Consider the following 21,260-nt stretch of genomic DNA (forward strand, 5'->3'; position numbering starts at 1 on the left):
AAAAATCCAAAACTCAAATATGCTACGTACTGTATGCCGTAAGAATACAGACATATTATTTTGTGTGGATCGATATTTTGAATGATTGAGATACAATATGTTCATCTATATTTCATCTCTATTAATCAATGGCCCACTATTCCTACTGGGTTTTGATGTTCCCTTTAATCCTAAGTTTGCTACAGCATCCCAAATAGCATTACTCGCTGCAGTCCGTTTTTCCCCTTCAAGTACAGCCCCAGTCTCTTTGCTAGAGCTATGAGAGAGAGGGAATACGTGTGAGTGCGCTTTCTCTTCCTCAGTAGGATCCAATATTCCTTCTGGTCGTAATGAATGCGATGGCTCAGTGTGGCTGCTTCCTTCCATCATCAAAGCTTCCCGCGCTCTTTTGAAAGCAATATCAAAATTGGTGGGTAAATGATCGAGTACAATCGACCGACGAACAATAATCTCTCTAGACACTCGTTCAGCATCGGTTCTTTCGATTACAATACGAGTTTCATTACTGGGAGTAGGATCCTACGAGTAAAATACAATAAGAATGTAATAATAGGATATATATTATGTTGTATTTTTTTTATAAAAAAAAAAGACTTACCAGCCAAAATTGATAAACCTGTCCTGCAACGTACAGCTAAAACCAACAAAGAGTTAGAACGAGAAAATCATATGAATTCCAAATATACATACGCGTGGGTTAGCCATTGAGTCCAGGCATCTCTGGCGACACTCTGCAATTCTTTCGTAGGCAGTCTTCCATTTTTCACCTTCCATTTTACCAACCCATAGTACTTGACCAACACCAAGTGTCTTTGCAGCTTCTGCACTAGCAATAATAAGCTCCTTGACATCCATCATAGACCCATAGCTGAGCTTGCTGACTACATCATCAGCAAACACAAAAGACTGGATATAATCCTAAAACATTATGATTTGTAAGGAGACTCCTGATTTTAATTGTTTCAATAACAGCGCAGGCCTCTAATGTTTACCTTGTACTTTTCTGACAAATTTAAACTTAGACCACACGCTGGAGCGTACCCGAAACATTTTAGAGAAAAATCCACATCCGTGCCCTTTCTAAACTCATCAAGATAATCTATCAACATAATTGTTAAGATTGCTGCAGTTGCTGCTCCTAAACTGTGGCCAACTATATAGAGTGCTGAAGTGGAGTGCTCGTTTGAATAGGCAATTAACTGTGGTGCCACATTACGGAAAAACCACATAGCAGAAGACTACAAAAAAAAGTAAATAAAAACAATACTTAGTTTGCTTGACTATTCAAACAAAACAGACTTGTTTTTCTTTTGCTTTACCTTCATTCCTTTATGGATCAAACCTCCTCTCCATGGTTCGTACTCACATACCAAATCAGTCATTGTGTCAAAAACGCTCTTTAAATTGACAAGAAATTGTGTCCAGATTAGCAACGCTTGCATTAAAATAAAAAGATGGAAATACCATTGTGCCTCTAATAACTAGAACTATGGAGTTCGTAGTCCGGTCGCGTGTAATAAAGTAGCTTGGTCTGAACGCTTCGGCTGTCCGGAATTCATAAGCCAGTAAATCTTCTTTTGGGATCGACAGAAATTCAATAATCGACAATGCATCAGAGTGATTCCTAATGGCGTCAGACAGGTACCCGTTTCCTTTTCCAATAAAATTAAGACCTTTCCAGCCATAAGATGCAACCGAGAACTTCCAGAAATGAGAAGCTAGCTCTATTTCTGACAGGTCTTCAACAAGATCCCATGTTCTCTCTCGGGGTAGTTCTCCATAGAATTTCTCGAGAACAGTAAACCCAGTAAGCACTTGGAGGTTAGTAAGTTCAAAACCTTGACCCTAACGACACATATCAGTAAAATTATTATATGACTTTTCTAGAGGATATTAAATTACTCACAAATGAAGCCAGCAGTTTTGCAATTGTCCGTAGAACCTGGTTGGTTTCTTTGTTTACTGTCCAAGATCCAATTGTTTCAAGGAGAGGGTAAGCCTTTATATTTTCTTGGTCATCGCTCAAAATGACGGATTCTAATTCATTGTTATTAAATGCAGCCTTCTTAGAGTTCGAAGGTTTTGTATTTGAAGGGTCTGGTACGGCGACAGTACTGGCTGTTGATAGTGACGAGGACGGCTTGTTAAAGCGGAACCAGGAAGACACCTTGTGAACAGTTGATTCCTTGTTGGTCGCATTTTTCGCATCTTCTTTCGAAAGATTAGAATCCTGGCTCTGAAGACTGCTAGACTTTATTCTCCCCAAGGCTAATGGGCGCATTAAAGAATTGGAATCTTCTGAGTCCGAATCAGATTCGCTCTCATCTGGATAGTCGAGCGTCTCTCCCAAGTGTGTATCTCTTCCTTCTTCGTATTTGCAAAATTTTATACCGGCTGTCTTTCGCTCACGTTGGAATTTAAGATGCCTCTGAAACTCAGTCGCAAGCTGCTCTTCTGTCAACAAATTGCTTGAGCCTACAGGAGTATCTGTCTTTCTCAGCTCTCTCAACACCAGAGGCTCATCTTTGCTATCTGCCGAAGTTCCATTGTTATTCTTTTGCTCACTTCCGTCAGAAAGTTGTGTTTGTTCGGACTGGTACACATAGGCTATTTTTACTTGAATAGCCCCCACATTAGCCGTCAGAGTTTTTCGCTGTCCTACACTCGAACTTGCCCCAGTAGAAAGTTTTTTATCCCAAATTTCGTAATAGCTCGTGAATGTTTCCGGCATTCCTTCCAATAGTCTAAGACGTATTTCTGTTCTTCCAATATGCCGATCGGGTAGTAGCATATAGCTATCGAACAAGTCTAGTTGTATTGTCCCAAAAAGCTGGGCATGAAAACTCACAGATAATTCAAAAGTTTCATGCCATCGTCCTTGTTCATACTCGGATACAGAGGTATAATACTTTTGCTCTATGTATGGTTAGACTTGAGATCGTTATGGAGATTTAGATGCTTACCTCCAAGTGTGATGACCACATATGGTCTTTGAACAGGTACGTTTAAGAAGCAGTCAAGGACTTGTAACTGCGTAACCGATATTAGCATATATTTAAATATTAACTTTGAACCTTTACTCTAAGTTTTCCGGAGGGTAATGGCGGTGATTGTCGGCTTAGAGGCGTGTTTGGTATATTATGGCTGTGAATTTGTTCATGAGTAATCGACATGATCGGTGAAGAGAGAAGTTTATGCTTTCTGTGACAAGATATTTATTCTACTCCAGCTTGTGAGTTATACATGTGACATCAGAATTTACTATCAATATAGCAAGACAAGTGAAACGCAAACGCAAACCCAACCATTATCTTTACCTACTTTTGATTGGACATTAAGCGTAATATAGGATAGCCTCAAGAGAGGTTTCTTTTAAGTAATTCAATAGCCCAATAGTCAGCAAAAATAGTCTATGAAAGCAATAATAGAAAAAGTAATATCCCAAACGGATTCATACCAATTCAGAAATGTTGCACAGCCCATGCACTGTCAAACATCTAAAGACCATAATATGACCGTAGAAAGAAAGAAAATACGTCACACAATAATCTAAGTAATTAGAATCTGGCGGTTGATAATCGATAAAAGGGGAGACAATAAAAGTACGGTTTCGATTGTAAAGTAAATTATTAATGACAATGAATCTAGAGCTCATGCTAGCTCATTCTAGATATTTCAGGGCATAGATTTGGTAACATAATTTTAATTTATTTATTTTTTTACTTAAAATGGTTGAAACTGGCTTATGTTTGCTTCTAAGGTTGGTAGCCTCTTTTTTTCTTCTATCTTTATTTTCGTATCTCATATACCGTATATACTCACACCATCATTTTAGGTCAGTAAGAAACTCTTGCCATCACAAATCGTTGCAAAATGCGAACGACCAAAGACAGTAAACAATCTTTTAAGAAATCTATGTCGATATGAAATGCATGTGAGAATAACCACAATAAGGTTTTTAATATGTGACAGAGGTGCAAACACTTGTCTTATAGCCCAGATAAAGAGAAATAACTGCTGGCTCGATTTGATAATATAATTCAATCATAGATAGCTGCTTATGCCTTTGGATTGTTTTTTAAAAGTCCAAAAAACAAGACTTTTGCAAAAATTAATACATCAAGAAAATAGTATGTGCTTATGAAGATGGATAGTGTACTATATCAATACCGCTAAATCATTTGCTGTTTTTTTTAAGACTTCTTCTTCAAAAAAAAAAGAGTCTTAGTGCATCCTCAGCAGTTACATTTCCAAAAACATTTAATAAAATATTTGGTCACTTTGATCCTTTTATAATTCTGTCGAACATTAAACTTATTTTCCCAGGCAGAGTTCTTCAAAGGAAATATTGAAACAAATCCAGAGATAGGTTACTTGATGTCGATTGTCCCATACTCTCATATAAACGGGCAAAATTATTAAGAAATTTTACGACAAGTACGCTACTGTGTGCGTATCACGTATCCGTTAATAATTGTTATTTTCTTCATAAATTGATACATTTTATTTATTGATTCATTTCCTCTAATATTTCTCCTTCACAAAGCGTTGCCCGAATCAACCAAAATAATAATAATAAAATCTAATGGTTATAGTAATGGTAATGTTTTTTTTTGTTAAGAGTGTAAAAGAGAAGAAGGAATTAATAAATAAAGATGGCATATATGTATGTGTGTTTTCCCCTCCCCCTTTTTTTTAAGCTGTCAATAAACAGCTATCTAATGAAAGTATCTTGGAGTGGGATGGTAATAATAGACAGGTGCATCAACATGAGTACCCGCGGCTCGACTTAATCCTTCTTTATCAACAGATTTTCCTCGGCCATCGTCTTCTGATACAGATGTTTTTGAAGCTTTCCCTTCTACATCTCCTTGTTCATCTCTTGGTTGTTGATCCAGTTGATTTTGATGTTGGTGGGGCAGTTGGTGGGGCAATTGTTGATGTTGATGCTGATGCTGATGCTGCATATGCTGATGTGGCTGCGAGGCCATCATTGGGCGAAATGAAGGCTGCATTGGCATGGGAATTGGCATTGGCATTGGAGCATAGTAATAGGACTGCATTTGAGGGGGATGCATTTGAGGGGGATGCATCTGAGCAGGGTGCATCATAGGCTGACCCATACCATAGTAGACCATTCCATTCACTTCATAAGGAGATGCCATGGGTCCAGCTACAGGCGAAGGAGTGTATGGATAATATGAAGGTGGTATATCCGTAAACCCTTCACTTGGCTGGGAGTGGTACTGCATGGGATAATACTGCATTGGCATATACATACTATTATGTCCAGACCCATCTGCATAATGCTGACCACTGCTTGATTCTGCCGTATTTCCGGATTCGTCATCATTAATAGTGGCTCGAGTGCCTGCAGACCTTGTGCTATTTACTGGACTATTACTGGCAGTTGATCCTTCGACTGGTGTATCACGCTTGCGCCAGTCTTCGTGTATATGGCGGGAACGAGCCGACTTACTCTTTTTGTTTGAAGATTTGAATATAAGAGGTTGTCCATTGGGTCCTGTGGCTACCGCTGTTGCTAACAAAGTTGTTGCATCCTTAGCAATATCAACAGCATGATCCTCTTGGACCCTCTCTGAGCTTTCAGATGGTGCAGAAGGAGTAGATATTCCTTCAGGAGGAGTAGGAATACCAAGAATTTGTTCACTTTTTTCCCAATCATATCTTGCATCGGCTTCAAGGATAATAACTACATCTGAATCCTCATCTGGTTCTTCTTGGTCGCGGATAGTGTCCTCTAGGTATGAAGTCACCCCAAGTTCTTTGTCTGCCTTCTGGTCAGCAAGTATCTCTTTGCGAATACTAGACTTGGCTTCTTGCTCATGCTCAGCAATGTTCTCGGCGGTATATTCTTTGTTATCTGACTTTTTCTGGATAGCAGAAACATCATTTTTGTGCAGCTCTGGAGATTTTGGTGAAGAGTGGCGTTTACCGCCTTCTTTAGGTGTCTTACTAGAAGCTACCATCTTTTTGTCATCAGCATTGGTTTTGACATTATTCTTTGTTTTGTTTCCACTTGGAGAGGTACACACATCTACACTAGTAGACAAGGTCCAAGATGCCCATGCGTTTGAAGCTTCTTCGCCTTTATACAAGCCGCTTACAATAGGAGCTCTAGGAGGACGTGGAATTTTTTTCTCGGGTATTCTAGGACGCAGCAATGGTTTACTCTTTTGTGATCCAAGAGGTTGATTCAATGCTGGAGTGTGCTTTAGAGACTCTCCTGGATTAGCTACCGAGTTATCTTCTGTACCACCGGTTCGAGATGCCTTCCCGGAGTCTATTCAAAATATGTGTTAAATAATGTTCTAATGTAATCCAGGAGAAGCGTGTTATTTTAGAGTCGACAAAATTACCCCATTCTGATTTTTCTGTAGAGTCTGGAACAGTTCCAGTAGTCGTGGCTGCTCCCCAGTTGTCTTCTTGATTCATATCCTGAGCAGTAGTTCCCCAATTGTCCTCTTGTTTCACACCCTGAACAGTAGCTTCCCAGCTGTCTTCTTGCTTTACATCCTGGACAGTAGCTTTCCAGCTATCCTCCTGCTTTACTGGCTCCACATATTTAACAGTACGCTCCCAGCTATCCTCTTGCTTCACATCTTGGGCAATAGCTCCCCAGCTGTCCTCTGTATTTACCGGCGCTGCAGATGCTTCTCCCCATCCACCTTCATTTATCAACACGCCAGGAGTTCTATCCTGCCCGCTTTCTAGTTTTTTGTTTAAATCATCAGATTTTTCCACAACGTTCTGTGCTTGAATGGATGTATTCTCTCCTACGTTTCCAGAGTTCTCAGTAACAGTAGTCGTAGTATCATGAATCGTTGTTTGGGTTGGTTTCTTGGATGACTTTAGATTACTAGACTTCGTAGACTGGCTCTTGGCAGACTTAGCCTTAGTCGATCTAGATTTAGATGCTGTAAGACCTGATTTTGTCTCTGTATTTATATTAGCGTCCTTGTCATTGGCTTGATCAGAAATTGTAGTTGGGCGTTTTTTGGACGTATGTTCTTTCTTTGGTGTTGAGAGTTCTTCTACAGGCCATTCATTAGCAGTGACCTTCTTATCTACTGAACCCCAGCCAGATTCTTCCGAATTGGGATCTTTTTTAGTTGAATGTTGATCAGAAACAATAGCTGGTTGCGTAGTGGTTCCCCATACTGGCTCTTCCACTTTATTTTCTTTATCTGAAGTTTTCTCAATTGTTGTTGACTTCTGTTTGCTCTCCTTCTTATTAGACTCTTTAACATGGATTTGTTTCTCACTCGACTTTTCGCTTCCACCAGATTTTTGTTTAGTTTTCTTCTCACCCGACTTTTCGCCAGATCCTGACTTTCTGTTTGATTCGGCTTTGCTAGAAGACTCTTTAACTTTTGTTTCTTCTTCAGGCCATTCAGCCGAAGCCGGTTTCTGTTCAACCTCTCCCCAGCCAAGCTTTTCTGTATCGTTCTTATCCCGTTCGGACTCTTCTACAGGCTGATTTGGGATTTATATCTTCATTTTTCTCTCTCTTTTCTGTTATTACTTACTTCAACCCCATTGAAAGTTTCAGTATTGCTGACATCAACAGCCACATGGTTGTTGGTGGAAACAGACTGCGCGTTCGACCAGCTGCTGGTACCATAGTCCAAAAGGTTATTATTAGTAGTAGCCGGTAACTTCTCTTTGGAACCTTTGCCATTTTTTGGTGGTCTTGATGATTTTGGAGTAGTATTTACAGGTCTGGGAGGACGCGAGGGTTTAGGGGCTCTGAGATTTGGTTGGGCTTTAACAACAATAGGCTTAGGTGCACGGCCAATGGTGGCCGTGTCAATAAGTGCTCTCCACTGACTACTAGCAACAGCCTCCTTTTCTGGTGTGTTATTTAAGGTGGTTTTAGGTGCGGCTACTGGAGTTTCTTGGACAATACTGGTAGACAAAACTGGTGAACCAATATCTGTGGTATTTTCTATTGGGTCTGAAGCTTTAATAGAAGTATCGGATGATCTAGGTTCATGTGCTTTTGGTGAATCAGCAATGTCAGAAGAGATTGGCTCTGAATCAGGACCTATAACAGCTCTCTTTTCGTCAACATAGGTATTCCACTCTGTTTCGGCTTCTTTAATAACGTCTACCAATAACGAATAATTTTTTTTTTAAAAAAAAAAGACTTAGAAAAAGTTAAGCAAGCATATGTTGCAAATATTATATTACCGGGAGAATTTTGAGGCATCAAGCCAACAGAGTCCAAAGTGATTTCCCCGGTAACCGGTACACATTTTTTGGATTCAACCGTAGGAGTATCCTTGGAGACAGTTTCTTTTCCCTTGGCCACCACAGGGCTAGAAATTTTACGAGCATCTTCTTCAGCCTTTCGTAACTCAATTGCCTTTGATGCCGCACTGAATTCCAACCATCGATTTGGTCCAGATTCTGCCTTGGAAGCTTTCTCATTCTGTCCACCCGATCGATCTTTAACAGTAGGAATGTCTTTTGATGTGGAGGAAGCGGCAGAAGTCTTTAAATTTGGAATGCTTTCCCGGAATTTGTCTCGCCACTCTCTTTCCTCGGTTTCTACGGTCATCAATCGTTCATAACTTTCATGTGACCATTTTCCATTCACAAGTTGATCAATAAGTGCCCACTTTTCTTCATGAAGTTGGGCTCCCTTTGACTTTCCAGTACTCTCAGAAATTTCAGCTCCTGGTACCTCAACGTAGGGCGGTGGGACCAGACGTGGCCCTGTTTCGCGTGGCGTTTCACTAGCAGTCGCATTGATGGCATCGTCTGCATCGCTTTCGTCACTTTCGTCGTCTTCATCATCCTCGTCGTCTGAAATGTCTTCAGAGTTTGTGTCTTCTGAATCGTACTCTTCAGAGTCGTCAGAGTCGTCAGAGTCGTCAGAGTCTTCTGCCTTGCTTTGACTTAGGTCAGTCTCGATCTCAGATTGACTGTCATTCTCAGACAGACTGGATTGTTCGCCTTCGCTTGCAGGTTGATTGAACGCTCTCGTTACACGTCTGCGCGATTGAAGCAGGCTAGACATCTCTATGAGATGGAGAAAGAGAATAGAGGAAGAGCAAGTCTTTCCTGCAGCTTATTCTTTATTTTATTTTTTTGAATAGACATTGCCAGACTTTTCAGTCACGTGTTAACTAAAGAAGTTGACAAAGTTTGTCAAAAATAATAATAATGTTGAAAGAGATATATTGATACGGATAAAGAAGTGCCGAGATAGTTACAGTTGATATATATCTTTCTTTCACTTCTTCTTAGTCTTTTTAACTATTCATAGGAAAGACACAATTTTTAAATACTAGATGTTTTAATACGCGTTTTGATATTAATGTACCCAAAAATAAATTATACCTTTGAAGACGGTACGATGGATGTGGTGCCTGGCAGATCTGAGTATATTTCCAATATTTTATCAGTAAATAATATAAGAAATCTTTAAAGCAAACATTTTACTAATAATTTAGAGGTTGAAGCTGACATTAGTTTAATTATATATACACAACGAAATACCCCAACCATCTGTATTTACAAAGATGGCACATTAAAGGCAAATACAAAATTATGGAGCTGACCTGAAGAACACAGACGAAAGTTCTGTCATATTACCAAATTCACAATAATCTTTTTGTCTAAAACTAAAATAGTGAACTAAAAAGCATAACATGCTAAGTACTTGAATATGCATATACGCTTTCGAAAGCTATTTCTACAGTGTAGAACATGCTATTAGACGTATAGCTCTTGATATGACTATACAAAATATATGCTTTCACAAGATCCAGGAAAAAATATTTGTGTACAATTCCTCATATGGCTTCATTTTATAGGAAAGTTCATTCACATAGGTTGAAAATAATAATTTTATAATCATTTTGGTTGTATATATTGCTTTTTTTTTAAGCAAAAACGATATAGTTTACAATATACCCTTCAAATACTATCAACGGACCTCCAATATACTGATATATTCAGAAACCAATATACGCAATCACAGTCAATACAATAGTTAGCTGATAAATAAAGTAGTACTATTGATTTGATATCGCTGTCTTCTGGTTATAATGATTGATATCTCGTCTTGAAACAGAACATAGACTCTATCTCTTGTCCATCACTCAAATATGTTTTTCGCACATTGAAAAAAAGTCATCCTGTAAATATAAACTCCGACATACTGCCTTGATTTTTATTTTATTTTCACGTTTGGTGAGTAAGTGAAAAGGAATATAAAGCACAACACAATGACCGACACATTTACAGATCCTCAAAATTCTCAGTTACAAAACGACCAGCTTGATGAAGAGCACGAATGGAAACAGCATGTTCCGTTAATGCCTAATCTTCCAACCCTCCATTATTTGCGACAAGCAAGTGCAATGCTCGATCTGTAAGGAACATTGTCTCTCTCGAAAAAACTCATGGCTCTCATCACTCTTATTCACTTATGGGTCTACTTATGAAGACCCGTTCGTACTACAGCAACTGCTATAATCTACTACCACAGATTCCATAAATTCATGGCACTCTACAAAGGAAAGAAGCAGCCTAAAAATGGTCAATGGGTTGACGATTGCCTTCCATTGTTAACAAACGAAGAGGTATGAACATTTTAATACTAATACTTTGTAAGCTAACCATCTATGCTCCTGTCTGATTCAAAAACGAAACAACAACAACAAAAAATATAGTTGTTAGCTACAACATGTTTGCATTTAGCATGCAAAGCAACCGACATTCCTCGTAAAGTTCGCGACTTAGTCAACGTTGGGTACAGGTAAGTTACCCTTGAACATCGCTTTTAGACGTGTAAGGTGCAAATAATCGAATAATATTATACAGATACTATCATCCAAATGAGTCTATGCTTCAAGTAGATGAGGTAAGGAACAAGAATGAAATAATCTACTTCTCTTCTTTTTTTTTAAAGAAACATGCCTAAACCTTTAATAAAATTGTAGACGTATTTCCGTATGCGTTCATCACTTGTTACAAGTGAATTGTTGCTTGTTCGCACACTTGATTACAATCTTGAGGTTGAGTTACCTTTTGCATTCTGTCTGAATACCTTGCGTGGTATGGGCTCTGTTCAGTTCTTCGGTCAGAGTACAACTGCGTTCAGGCGCCACAGTTCAAAGAATGGACCAGTCTCAGCGCCTATGTCTGCTCCTGGATGGCAAAAAGAAGTCTGGAGACGTATGGAATATGGCAAGTGACAATAATTAATCACTTGGATATCAAAATAGGCAATCCCTAAATAACTCTCTTATTAACTCTTTAACCTTAGAAATGGACCCTGAATTAAGTGCTGTTGCACGATTATCCTGGATGTTTTTATGGGATAGGTAAGTAATAATCAAAGCGAAGACAGTGATAAAAGTCTTTGTTTAAGGATAGAATGATGAATACTAAGTATTAACTGAATAACACAATTTATTAAAAATCAGCATTTGCTCCCCAAAGCTGTCTATGACCCATTCAGTACCTGGGATTGCACTAGGATGTCTATATCTTGCCCTCAGAACGTCTAATGCCGATTTACCTATGACTATGAGCGAGGTTTGGATTGATTTGCTTTAGTAGTATACTATATCAACGAAAGAAACTAGATTATTGAGAATATGTGATACTAATTTTTATTTTTTACTTTATATTTTTTAAAGTGGGTAGATATGTGGGGTGCCTCTGAGAACATATCTGTACAAGCTGTACGAGGTATGACCACCTTTCGTATTTTTCTATTTATATAAGAAAATGAATATCATAAAATCTAACTAGTATCCATTTTTTTATGGTTATATAGATGTTGTAACAGATCTATTAGCATTATATGAAGCAACATCGTCTTCCTCGCTCTTTCAGCGGTCCACATAATATTCCTTTTAGAAAATAACAAATGTAGTATTAAGAGGAGGTAGAGAAGAGAATCGATTGACTTTGGGTCAACCATGCAAGCTATACTATTATTGGCCGCCAGCGAGCATTTTCTCCAGTCTTCATATAAAAATGATCTCAAGAGGACAAAGATGAGTGAATGAAGAATATAAAATAAGTAGATTAGAAAAGATACAAAGCAAGCAAAAAATCAAAACAGTAGGAATAAAATCGTAAAACGGCCTTGTCTCTATCTTTCTCTTTATAGGATACCCATAGTCTCCAATTTATGGCGTTCTGAGCAAGTAGAAATGAGTATTTGTAATCAAACCTATAGTGAAAATAAACTTACGAGTCTGTCGAGCATCGGCATCTTCCATTTCACTATCTTCTCCATCATTAAAGTCATCTGCATTAAAGTCTCGCGGTACCTCTGTGATAAGAATAAAAATGAGTTAAAAATGCAGAATAGATGTTATATTTATGCTTCCTACCCTGCATTCCTACAGAAGGTGCAAATGGCATCTCTCGAAGATTGTCTATAATTTTTGCTCTATTGAATCGAAAAAAATTCGTTATTAGTTTGATTTAATTATACTATGCTACCCTACTTACATAATACGATCTAGATAATCACGCGTATTGTGATTAGCCATATTATTCGAAGGGACCTCAAGCTTATATTCAGGGCCATAGTACTCGAAATAATTGTTATATGGCAGCTCCTCTAAGAATTTGTGGGATATGTTAACCTAAACATTTTTATATTCATTATCTTATTACTCACCCTGTGTTAAGTCTTCGCCTACGGCAAGTCCTGTTTCGAATGTCCATGTTCTTGCAACATTTCTAATTGTATATCCACCACCACCAACCATAATCATTGGCACGTTAAAAGACTTTATGAATTCTACACATGCCGCATGGCCTCTCATTGATAGGTTAAAACAGCCGAGTCTGTCACCAGCTAAAGAATCGCCGCCACATTGCAGTACAATTGCGCCTGGTCTGTACCAATTCATGATATGTTGGATAATCTAAGTATTATAAAAAAAACAAATATCAGTTTGGCACTTAGTTTTTCCCTTGCTGATATATCAGGTGCCCTTTAGTATACTCACAGGTTGGAAAACATTTTTATACGTATCATCATCAATACCATCTCTCAAGGGTACATTTACGGCGTATTTCTTTCCTTTACCAAGTCCAGTATCCTGTAATTAAATGCACCCAAGCCAATTTCTTATTAGGTACGGCAAAAAACAGATGGATAGATAATCTTATTTACTTTAATATCGCCTGTTCCTGGGAAGAACTCTCCGAACTTGTGAAAAGAGCATGTCATAACGCGATCTGTTGTATAGAATGCTTCTTCCACACCGTCACCATGATGGACATCAATATCAACATATAATACTCGCTGGTGATATCTACTCTCATGGTTATTTAACAGCTAATCTCTTTAGTTAGTTAGCCGTGTTTACTCTTAATATTTACCTCAAAAGCTCCAGAATACCCAATACAATATCATTCACATAGCAGAATCCTGATGCCTCTGTTTTTTTAGCATGATGTAGACCTCCGGACCAGTTGACGGCAATATCTGCCTCGCCGTTGAGAAGCTTATTTGCAGCACCTAAAAAAACCAAATTACATAGTAATGAATAGAGTTTCTCGAGTAAAGCAAAAGGAAATAACAAGACAAGCATTTACCAATTGTTCCACCTGCAGAAATCGAGCAAAATTCGAAAAGACCTTCAAACACAGGACAATCTTCACCCACATTGACTAAATAGAATTCGATGCATATTTAATTCACATATTTGCTCAAGTAAATCAAATCGACGATTTAGCTTACATCTAGCAATGCCCTGTTCAAGACTTCCATGTTGCATAGCTAACAGCTCAAGGTTGTCTGGGGTCACATTTTGTAAGAAATTGATATATTCATCCGAATGGAAGCGCGTCATTTGGAAAGCAGTAGTTCTATCCGGTTTCTGTGTACATAATATTATCATTAATAGGATTTTATATATATTACATCGCTTTATCAGAAAATATGAAAACATACGACAATGTCAAGCTTCTTATAAAGCCCATAGTTGACAACCATATTATGAACCATGTGCATGCGCTTGGGCTTCATATAATGTCCTATACACCTTGTATAAGTGTGGCGATCTCGAATGCTAGAATAATGTTCTTACCTGGACCATAATTGAAGTTTCCAACATCGTCTTTAAATAGATAATCAGTCAATTGGTTCGAGTTTATAAGTGAGACCAAAATATAGCTTACGGTCATAAAAGTATGATACTCGCTGTTTGGAGCAGTTTGCGAGGCTGTAGGAATTAGACATTGTATGTAAGGGAAATGAATGTGTTTGTTGCGGAGATGAGAAGGATCCGACAGACAATTAACCGTGCTTATGTTCAAATATAAAAATGGAAGAGAAAGGAGACGCACTCCAGCAAGACATCGACTTTACAGCCACTGGAATTAAAGAGGCGCCTAAGCAGTCCCAGCGATAAGTATATACTACAAAATACAGGCAGCCACACTTTCCTGAACCTGAAAGAATTCGGCAGGTCCAGCACAATACTCAGTGTGGACAGACTAAAAATTCGAAAAAAAAGGTTCAAAGAAAGGGCAAAACGAGCTCATCTTGAACTTGGCCAATCAGACTAATTTATGACTGACCACACCTTTCTTTAAAAAAAGTTCAAAATTAGTGCAAGTATATATTAGATAAGATTGTGCTTATAAAGCCTTCCCTGTCATTACGTGAAACCCTATTTTGCGAGTTATTCTAGATATCGCATTCTATGACACATTTTTCCTATAAAAATGCTCTTTCTCTCAATTATAGTGGCAATGGAAGAATTATAGCCAATCAGAGTCGTTTACAAATTGATCTTTTTTTTTGTCCTTTTTTGCCCTTACTTTGCCCTTACTTTGCCCCTTTTTTTATCCTTTTTTTAACTTGAAACTATCACAACTCGACACCTTTATTACACGTACTCCCTTATTAAACAACTTCTTCAATAAGCCGAATTCCATTTACACTGGGGCTCATATTCACCCAATATTCATCCAATATTCAGCTTGAGGAACAATTTATCAATTGATCGCAACTTTTGATTATGTCAACCCCGTGAGCACTACCTCTTGGATGTTTACCTCTTTGTTTTCTTTGTTTTACCCTAAAGTGTTTTGGCAACCCACATATCCACTGAGCTGGTAATATTAGCTGCATAAATATAGAACGAATTTACACTGTGAATTAGTATATAATAATTGAAATGTATAGTACAAACAAACGCCATATTCGCAAGTTCGAGAAAGAATAATCAATGCGTCTAAAAAAAACGCCGCAAGGAACTTTTTACCAAGGAGTGAGCACCTTGCCACCATCCTTTCTACAAAGTAATACCAAACGAAACTTATACGAAAGCTTTTCAGAAGAAAGTGTAAACAAAATAAATCGTGTAGAAGGGCTGGTGAAAGACTTGGAGGAATGCTTCTTTACTTTGATGAGAGACCGCGTAGAAGAACTTGTCAAGCAAACTAAAAGTCAAGATAAAACAAATGAACTGAAAAACAAGCTCCTAAATGTAAAGACTCTACCGGCAGCAATAATAACGAACGCAGCACAACTTGCCAAGTGCCACAGAAAAGTAATGCGCTCACATATGGAGCACCGCCCTGAGCTAAAAAATGTTGAAGAATGGAAGAAGTTCGTATCTCAAAACTTCGACAAAATAGCTGAGGCTGCCGTAGGCTCGGTCGTAAAAGCCATAGCTAAAGAATACTCTTCTGCCACTCCAACAAATAAACAGCCGTATGAAGAAATGAGAACGTGCACGGTCCAGATAAACAGCCTCTTCGGATCAGATTTCCCTCCTATTGTAAAGACATTCGTGTGTACTAGATTACAAGATTCGATGGTTACCTCGACAGACTATACCCTTTGCTTTTCGGCACTCGTGAATATGATTATAAGTGAGCTGAGGACTAGCGAATCCTTCTTTGACAACAATGATATCAAGGTTAAGAACGTTCCTGGATTCAACCTCGCCGAATTGTTGCCTTTTGGTACAAATAATGAGCCAAAACAGACCATCCAGCTTTGGACAAGAATTTAATTGTCTCTAAGCGATTTGATACGGACTTCAAGTGTCTCTTCACAAGCCAACATCTGCAAGTTGTGCATAGTTATTTTTTTGGTGCCCGTGGTGCTAAAGAAGAAAATTTAAACGCCCACCCTGTGCAGAATAGTCTGTTTTGTTCTTTCAAATAATCCGGTCTTGATAAACAGAGCTTCTGCCTTGAGAAAGCATCATCATCGGCAATGTCGATGGCTATTTAAACGTACCTGGTCAACTTCGAGAATATGTGGGACGGCAAAAAGATAATTAACAAGCTTTTGGACAAAGTGGTACTAGTGCTACTTCGCCACCATCTTGCCCGCAATAGAGAATCAAAGCGTATTTCGACCACAACAACAAGGAACCCATCAGGAAAGAAGGATATGAGAAACCATGCGCGTTATGTTTGTCGTGCAGAGGATAAAAAGCTGAAAAAGTTGATACAAAGAAAGGAAAAAGCAGGCGAATTAGAAGGAGAAAAGTGGGCCACTAAGATAAATAGTGCGAAGCAGCGTCTAGCAAATTTAAGGCATACTTTTAAAAAGGTAAGGTGGAAACATTTCTTATTAACTTGAAATTGCCAGCTAATGCTTCATTTTACTATAGAAGATAAGCCAAATGCTGAATGATAGAAAAGAAGCTTCCGTGGAACACAAGCTCGTTGTTCAGGATTTGAACATCACGGAAGAACAGCAAGATTTTCTGGAAGAGGAGGGGACTTTGGATGATGATGTTCCAGAAAGGAGGTTGAATCAACTCAAGTCCATAATCAAACACTTCGTCTTCCGCAATGATACGCCTGTATGTCTAGAATATGTCAAACGTCAGTCTCCTGAGACCACCACCACCGAACAGTCAGTATGCTTGTTGATCTGCAATACGTTGATGAAGTTCTTGCCTCCGAAAAAGCAATATCATGTAATTGCGTATCAAATGTATTTCTGTATCTTTACAAATGACGTTCTTAAATATGCACGTTATACAAAGTTTACTCGCGCATCATGTCTTTCAACATCATTCTCGTCATCGAGTGCACTACACCTGGATTCAGTTACATTATATCAGCTATTGACCCAGAATATAGATCAAGAAAAGTCGGAAGAACCATCATCACATACCAACCAGCAAAAAAAGAAAGGGTATAGTAGAATGATACTCTATGGGTATGATAGGGATGAGCTGATAGGGTCTCAAGACAAAGCGCGCCAAAACAAAGATGCCACATTTAACGCAGTATTTGATATGAGAGAGATTCAGAAAGCATGTGAATCGTATGGTCTATCTTTTGTACATCGGATAACATGTCTACCAGGAATGAAAACAGTACGATTATTGGGATCGAGAATAAAAGCCCACGGGACCGTAACAGAGGAGACAAATCAGTCATATGAAGCACGGATCTTAATAAACCCAAGCATTATACAAGAAGGACGAAAAACAAAGGATGCTCTTTTTTCTGAGCTTCAAAATTTAACAAAAGAAGTCAAGGCACTTGAATCTGTCCATAAAAGAGAGCTAGATCTTCTGAAAGACAGTAACTTCCAAAGGAAAATCAAGGAATGTAAATCAAATTGGGGGACAACAGATGACAAGGATCAGTTATACCGGACGATTGGAAAATATAAAGAATCGAGATATAAATCTTATTTGACGGTTAACAAGATCAGAAACGAACTCGCGGAAAAAAGATAACAGCTATATTTCCAACAGATGGCAATTCGTTCCAAATCAAAGCTCCATAATGTTAAAGATGTCCCTCAATATAGCAGAAGTCCAATTGAGAAATGTGGCAAAGGTGTGACCAAGGTGGAGGACCGAACTGTTGTGAATCCTGGTGACTTTAACTATGCGGGTACTGACAATGGCCTGGTGAATATGACAGCATCAATACCGATGTCGTTACAAAGAATGCAATTTCACTTAAAGCTTTTCAACTATTACACCGCGTTAAGCAAGGACTCCAATGAAGACAGTATCGGCTTGAATCTATCTAAATAAGAAGAATCATTCCTACATTTGCCATCAGTTACGAATACGAAGGCTAGTGATGTTGATGTTGGCTGTGGGTATTTTCGGCAACGAAAATATTTAGAAAGACGAAAGAAGTATACGGATGAAGGGAAAAAGGTCCAGTAAATAGAAGATTCAATGAGAGAATCGGAGTCGGCCCCTGTTGCTTCTATTGACATGGCCATCAGAAACTTTCGTGCTAAATACGATCAACGACGAAGCCTGCGGGATTTCTACAATTCTCCAAAAATCATCAACAAAAAAAGACATGTAGAAATCCAACAACATCGTTATCGGCATCACCTCTGTCGGCGAGAGAGATTGGAATTGAAGCACTCAGAGAGTAATAATTTGTTACCAATATTAGTATTGTATTCGATTTTTATTAACGCGCATTTTTTTTCGGCTCAACAGATAAGTTGTCTTCTAAAAAGCCCTTGATACTCTTCATTGGCGATCGAGGGACCGGTACCGGTTCTCGAATCAAAGGCTTTAGAAAGTATGGTGGTAAGTGGAAGCAGAATATAAATGGGGAAGCAGTTAATGTCTGCATCACAAATGAGTGCAATACCTCCCAAACGTGTATATTCTGCTTTTCGCCTTTAACCAATCCGAGGATTCCTGGCAAAAAGGAAGAAGTTACAAAGTCAACAAAGGCACCTTCCTTTGTATCAATCCTCGGTGCATAACTGTCAAGAATTGATGCGCAAGTAAGCCGAGAGATGCACTTTCAGCTCTCGCCATTGCGCTGGTAGGCCTAAGCTCAGTTATGTTTGGTGCCGCGCCACCTCCTTTTTACAACCTCAGCCAAATCACTGCTGAACATTATACAACAATAAAATCTGACTTCTGTACACGAAGAGACGATTTGGCAGCAACATTGTAGCTCTGGAGGTAAATATCATTGTACAGTACCAATTCTTGTGAATTTTTAATTTATTTTAATATTATCATTTTTTTAAAAAAAAAAATGGCCGCCCATTTTTTTGTGGGAAATAAAGGCACTCGCAGTCCCAGTAACTCTTCCCTTCTCAAAATTGTACTGCATGCACTGATTGGATGTTTATATTTTGATTATGCCATCAAGATAATTTCGTATGTAATACAGTTGTAAAGGAGTACTCTAAATTGTATAATATTTTTAATTGATATATAGATTGGCATCAAGAATGATATTAAAATTTGGTGTACTTTATTATAAATATATATTACAGTAGTGTTTTTTAAAGAAAAAGAAGAAAGATGATTGATGTGTAAAAGGGGAAATGAGGGTATATACAGTAGTAGAGTAAAAATACATAATTAAAAAAGGATTCTCTTAATAAACGCCTTCAGGCTCATGAAGTTGGAGTACATTATTAGCAGTACCAGTTGAACCATTTCCGAGAGGATTCATAAGGGTGCTTGCAACACCTCCATGACCAAGAGTATCATGCTTAAGGACGTTGATAGCATGCCCGACAATCAAAAGACCAGGAGGGCGGCTTCCACCGACACTATCGAGTACTTGAACAATGTTGCCTAAGACCCCCCATACAACCCGTTGATCAGCACAGCTCGCTCGCTCAACAATAGCACAAGGAATGTCCGTAGGATATTTTTGAGTATTAATTAAATCTTGAGTTAGTGCAGCCAGGCGGTGAATAGCCATCAAGAAGACATCTGTGCGGTGTGGATCAAACATAGGTAGAGCAGCAGCAGAGTTCTTCATTCCAGTACCAGTCGTAACAAGAAATTGCGAGGCCACCGAGCGATGCGTGAGAGGAATACCAGCCAGAAGAGGAGCAGCGACAGAAGAGGAGATACCAGGGATAAGCTGAGCAATGTAACCATGTTTACGGAAGAAAAGAACTTCTTCACCGCCACGACCAAAGAGGAAGGGATCGCCTTGCTTCAAGCGAACTACCTTTTTACCTTGTTTCATGGCCGCAAGAGCCAGATCATTAAACTCTTCCTGAGCAGCATCGGCGTTCCCGGGAAATTTGCGCGCTATCTTGAGCTCGCACTTCACCAGTGCAACAACTTCAGCAGGTACAATCTTGTCGGCAAGTACAAGGTCGGCAGTCTTGATCGCGTTATGTGCGGACATTGTCAAAAGATCTGGATCTCCAGGACCTGCACCAACAAGCACAATCGAGCCCATCTTGGATACGGTATTCACTGGTGTTGCAGGTGCACCAAGCAATGTTGTGTTTCCCTTTTCCACACTCTCATATCCTTCGTCGTCGTGGTATGACTCAAGCAAATCTTCCATATCTTTGTCTGATAATTGTGCTAATCTTTCCATACTCCAGTACTCGCAAATCTGAGATAGCCACCGCATACGACGGACTCTTGAAACATCACTGGGATCTGACTGTCGAACCTTTTTACGTAGAACACCTACACGTCGAATTGCATCTCCCAATCTTGGTGGTAGTGAAGATGCAATATGGCGGCGTACTCGGTTTGAGAGTTTACTAGCTTCTCCGTTGGTGGATACTGCGATCTGAAGAGACTGATCACGGTAGTTTGAGGTCATGAAGAAGTCGCACAGATCATTGCGATCTGTCACATTTAAAGGCACACGATGCTTTCGACATTCACTAGCAATGGTCACGGCTTGATTAGGATCCAAGTCACAGAAGAAAGCGAGATCGACATTGACAAGACACTTGGCGGTGAATTTGTCGCTGATCCACTCGACCTGGTTATGTTGGATACGGTATAACAGCTCAGGGCACATATTTTTCTTTTCTCCTACAAGCCTGACGTGGGCATTGGCTTCGAGTGACGCCAGACAACGACTAGCGGCGATTGCATTGACGCCGACAACAAGGATTTGCTTTTGTTTGCACTGGAAGGCTATCATAAGGGAGGCACCGCCTTGTGGAATTGGCACATTGGGAGTATATGGGGTCATAGAGTTGGGATTTTAAAGCTAAAAATGTAAGGGGTTTCTGACTGTTTAGATGTAGAAGTATGGCTGTACTTTATATATACTGATCTTTGATCATACACAGCTGGGTTTGTAAGTGTCTTATTCTGCTCTGCTTAAAGCTTGTCTGGCAAACAAATCACAAGCACGCTTGATGAGGCAATTCGTAACCCATTTATACCACCTATTGTTTGATTGGCTGATGATGGCACCACTTCTTGATCTTGGTCTTTCTCTGGCCCTTCTTTCATTTGTGGATAGTTCAAGATCATATCTTGGTTTGTCAAAATATGACA

At 39.0% G+C, this 21,260-nt stretch overlaps 6 protein-coding genes across 6 annotated transcripts; 3 read left to right on the forward strand and 3 right to left on the reverse strand.

Moving 5' to 3' along the window:
• Window positions 1-66: 66 nt before the first annotated feature.
• Window positions 67-3,173, reverse strand: PHYBLDRAFT_183178 (hypothetical protein; the record flags this gene model as incomplete). The annotated part of the gene is made up of 9 exons (XM_018438728.1): window positions 67-519; window positions 599-634; window positions 691-918; window positions 993-1,238; window positions 1,320-1,397; window positions 1,465-1,845; window positions 1,907-2,916; window positions 2,964-3,030; window positions 3,081-3,173. 9 exons carry the CDS (start codon window positions 3,171-3,173, stop codon window positions 106-108), a joined length of 2,553 nt encoding a protein of 850 aa, XP_018286796.1. The 3' UTR covers window positions 67-105.
• Window positions 3,174-10,259: 7,086 nt separating this feature from the next.
• Window positions 10,260-12,272, forward strand: PHYBLDRAFT_183180 (hypothetical protein; the record flags this gene model as incomplete). The annotated part of the gene is made up of 9 exons (XM_018438730.1): window positions 10,260-10,405; window positions 10,481-10,616; window positions 10,707-10,792; window positions 10,858-10,897; window positions 10,977-11,223; window positions 11,303-11,360; window positions 11,463-11,574; window positions 11,679-11,730; window positions 11,819-12,272. 9 exons carry the CDS (start codon window positions 10,260-10,262, stop codon window positions 11,887-11,889), a joined length of 948 nt encoding a protein of 315 aa, XP_018286797.1. The 3' UTR covers window positions 11,890-12,272.
• On the reverse strand, window positions 12,177-14,321 carry PHYBLDRAFT_188669 (hypothetical protein; the record flags this gene model as incomplete). The annotated part of the gene is made up of 13 exons (XM_018439544.1): window positions 14,188-14,321; window positions 14,097-14,126; window positions 13,961-14,043; window positions 13,748-13,886; window positions 13,603-13,677; window positions 13,387-13,525; window positions 13,178-13,319; window positions 13,011-13,103; window positions 12,677-12,926; window positions 12,505-12,616; window positions 12,384-12,442; window positions 12,242-12,322; window positions 12,177-12,220 (listed from the first exon to the last, which is right to left on the reverse strand). The coding sequence occupies exons 1-13, from the start codon at window positions 14,246-14,248 to the stop codon at window positions 12,177-12,179; spliced, it is 1,308 nt and encodes a 435-aa protein (XP_018286798.1). The 5' UTR covers window positions 14,249-14,321.
• Window positions 14,322-15,242: 921 nt separating this feature from the next.
• PHYBLDRAFT_150351 (hypothetical protein) lies at window positions 15,243-16,034 on the forward strand (the record flags this gene model as incomplete). The annotated part of the gene is made up of 1 exon (XM_018432459.1): window positions 15,243-16,034. The coding sequence occupies one exon, from the start codon at window positions 15,243-15,245 to the stop codon at window positions 16,032-16,034; it is 792 nt and encodes a 263-aa protein (XP_018286799.1).
• A 248-nt stretch (window positions 16,035-16,282) lies between these two features.
• On the forward strand, window positions 16,283-18,933 carry PHYBLDRAFT_150352 (hypothetical protein; the record flags this gene model as incomplete). Its single annotated transcript, XM_018432460.1, has 6 exons — window positions 16,283-16,582; window positions 16,644-17,690; window positions 17,748-18,009; window positions 18,178-18,390; window positions 18,462-18,728; window positions 18,803-18,933. The coding sequence occupies 6 exons, from the start codon at window positions 16,283-16,285 to the stop codon at window positions 18,931-18,933; spliced, it is 2,220 nt and encodes a 739-aa protein (XP_018286800.1).
• Window positions 18,873-20,800, reverse strand: PHYBLDRAFT_178202 (hypothetical protein; the record flags this gene model as incomplete). The annotated part of the gene is made up of 2 exons (XM_018437965.1): window positions 19,470-20,800; window positions 18,873-18,967 (listed from the first exon to the last, which is right to left on the reverse strand). Exons 1-2 carry the CDS (start codon window positions 20,770-20,772, stop codon window positions 18,873-18,875), a joined length of 1,398 nt encoding a protein of 465 aa, XP_018286801.1. The 5' UTR covers window positions 20,773-20,800.
• Between the last annotated feature and the right edge of the window lie 460 nt (window positions 20,801-21,260).

This window comes from Phycomyces blakesleeanus (genome assembly GCF_001638985.1).
Source record: "Phycomyces blakesleeanus NRRL 1555(-) unplaced genomic scaffold PHYBLscaffold_24, whole genome shotgun sequence".
In the NCBI taxonomy this organism is placed as follows: Eukaryota; Fungi; Mucoromycota; class Mucoromycetes; order Mucorales; family Phycomycetaceae; genus Phycomyces; species Phycomyces blakesleeanus.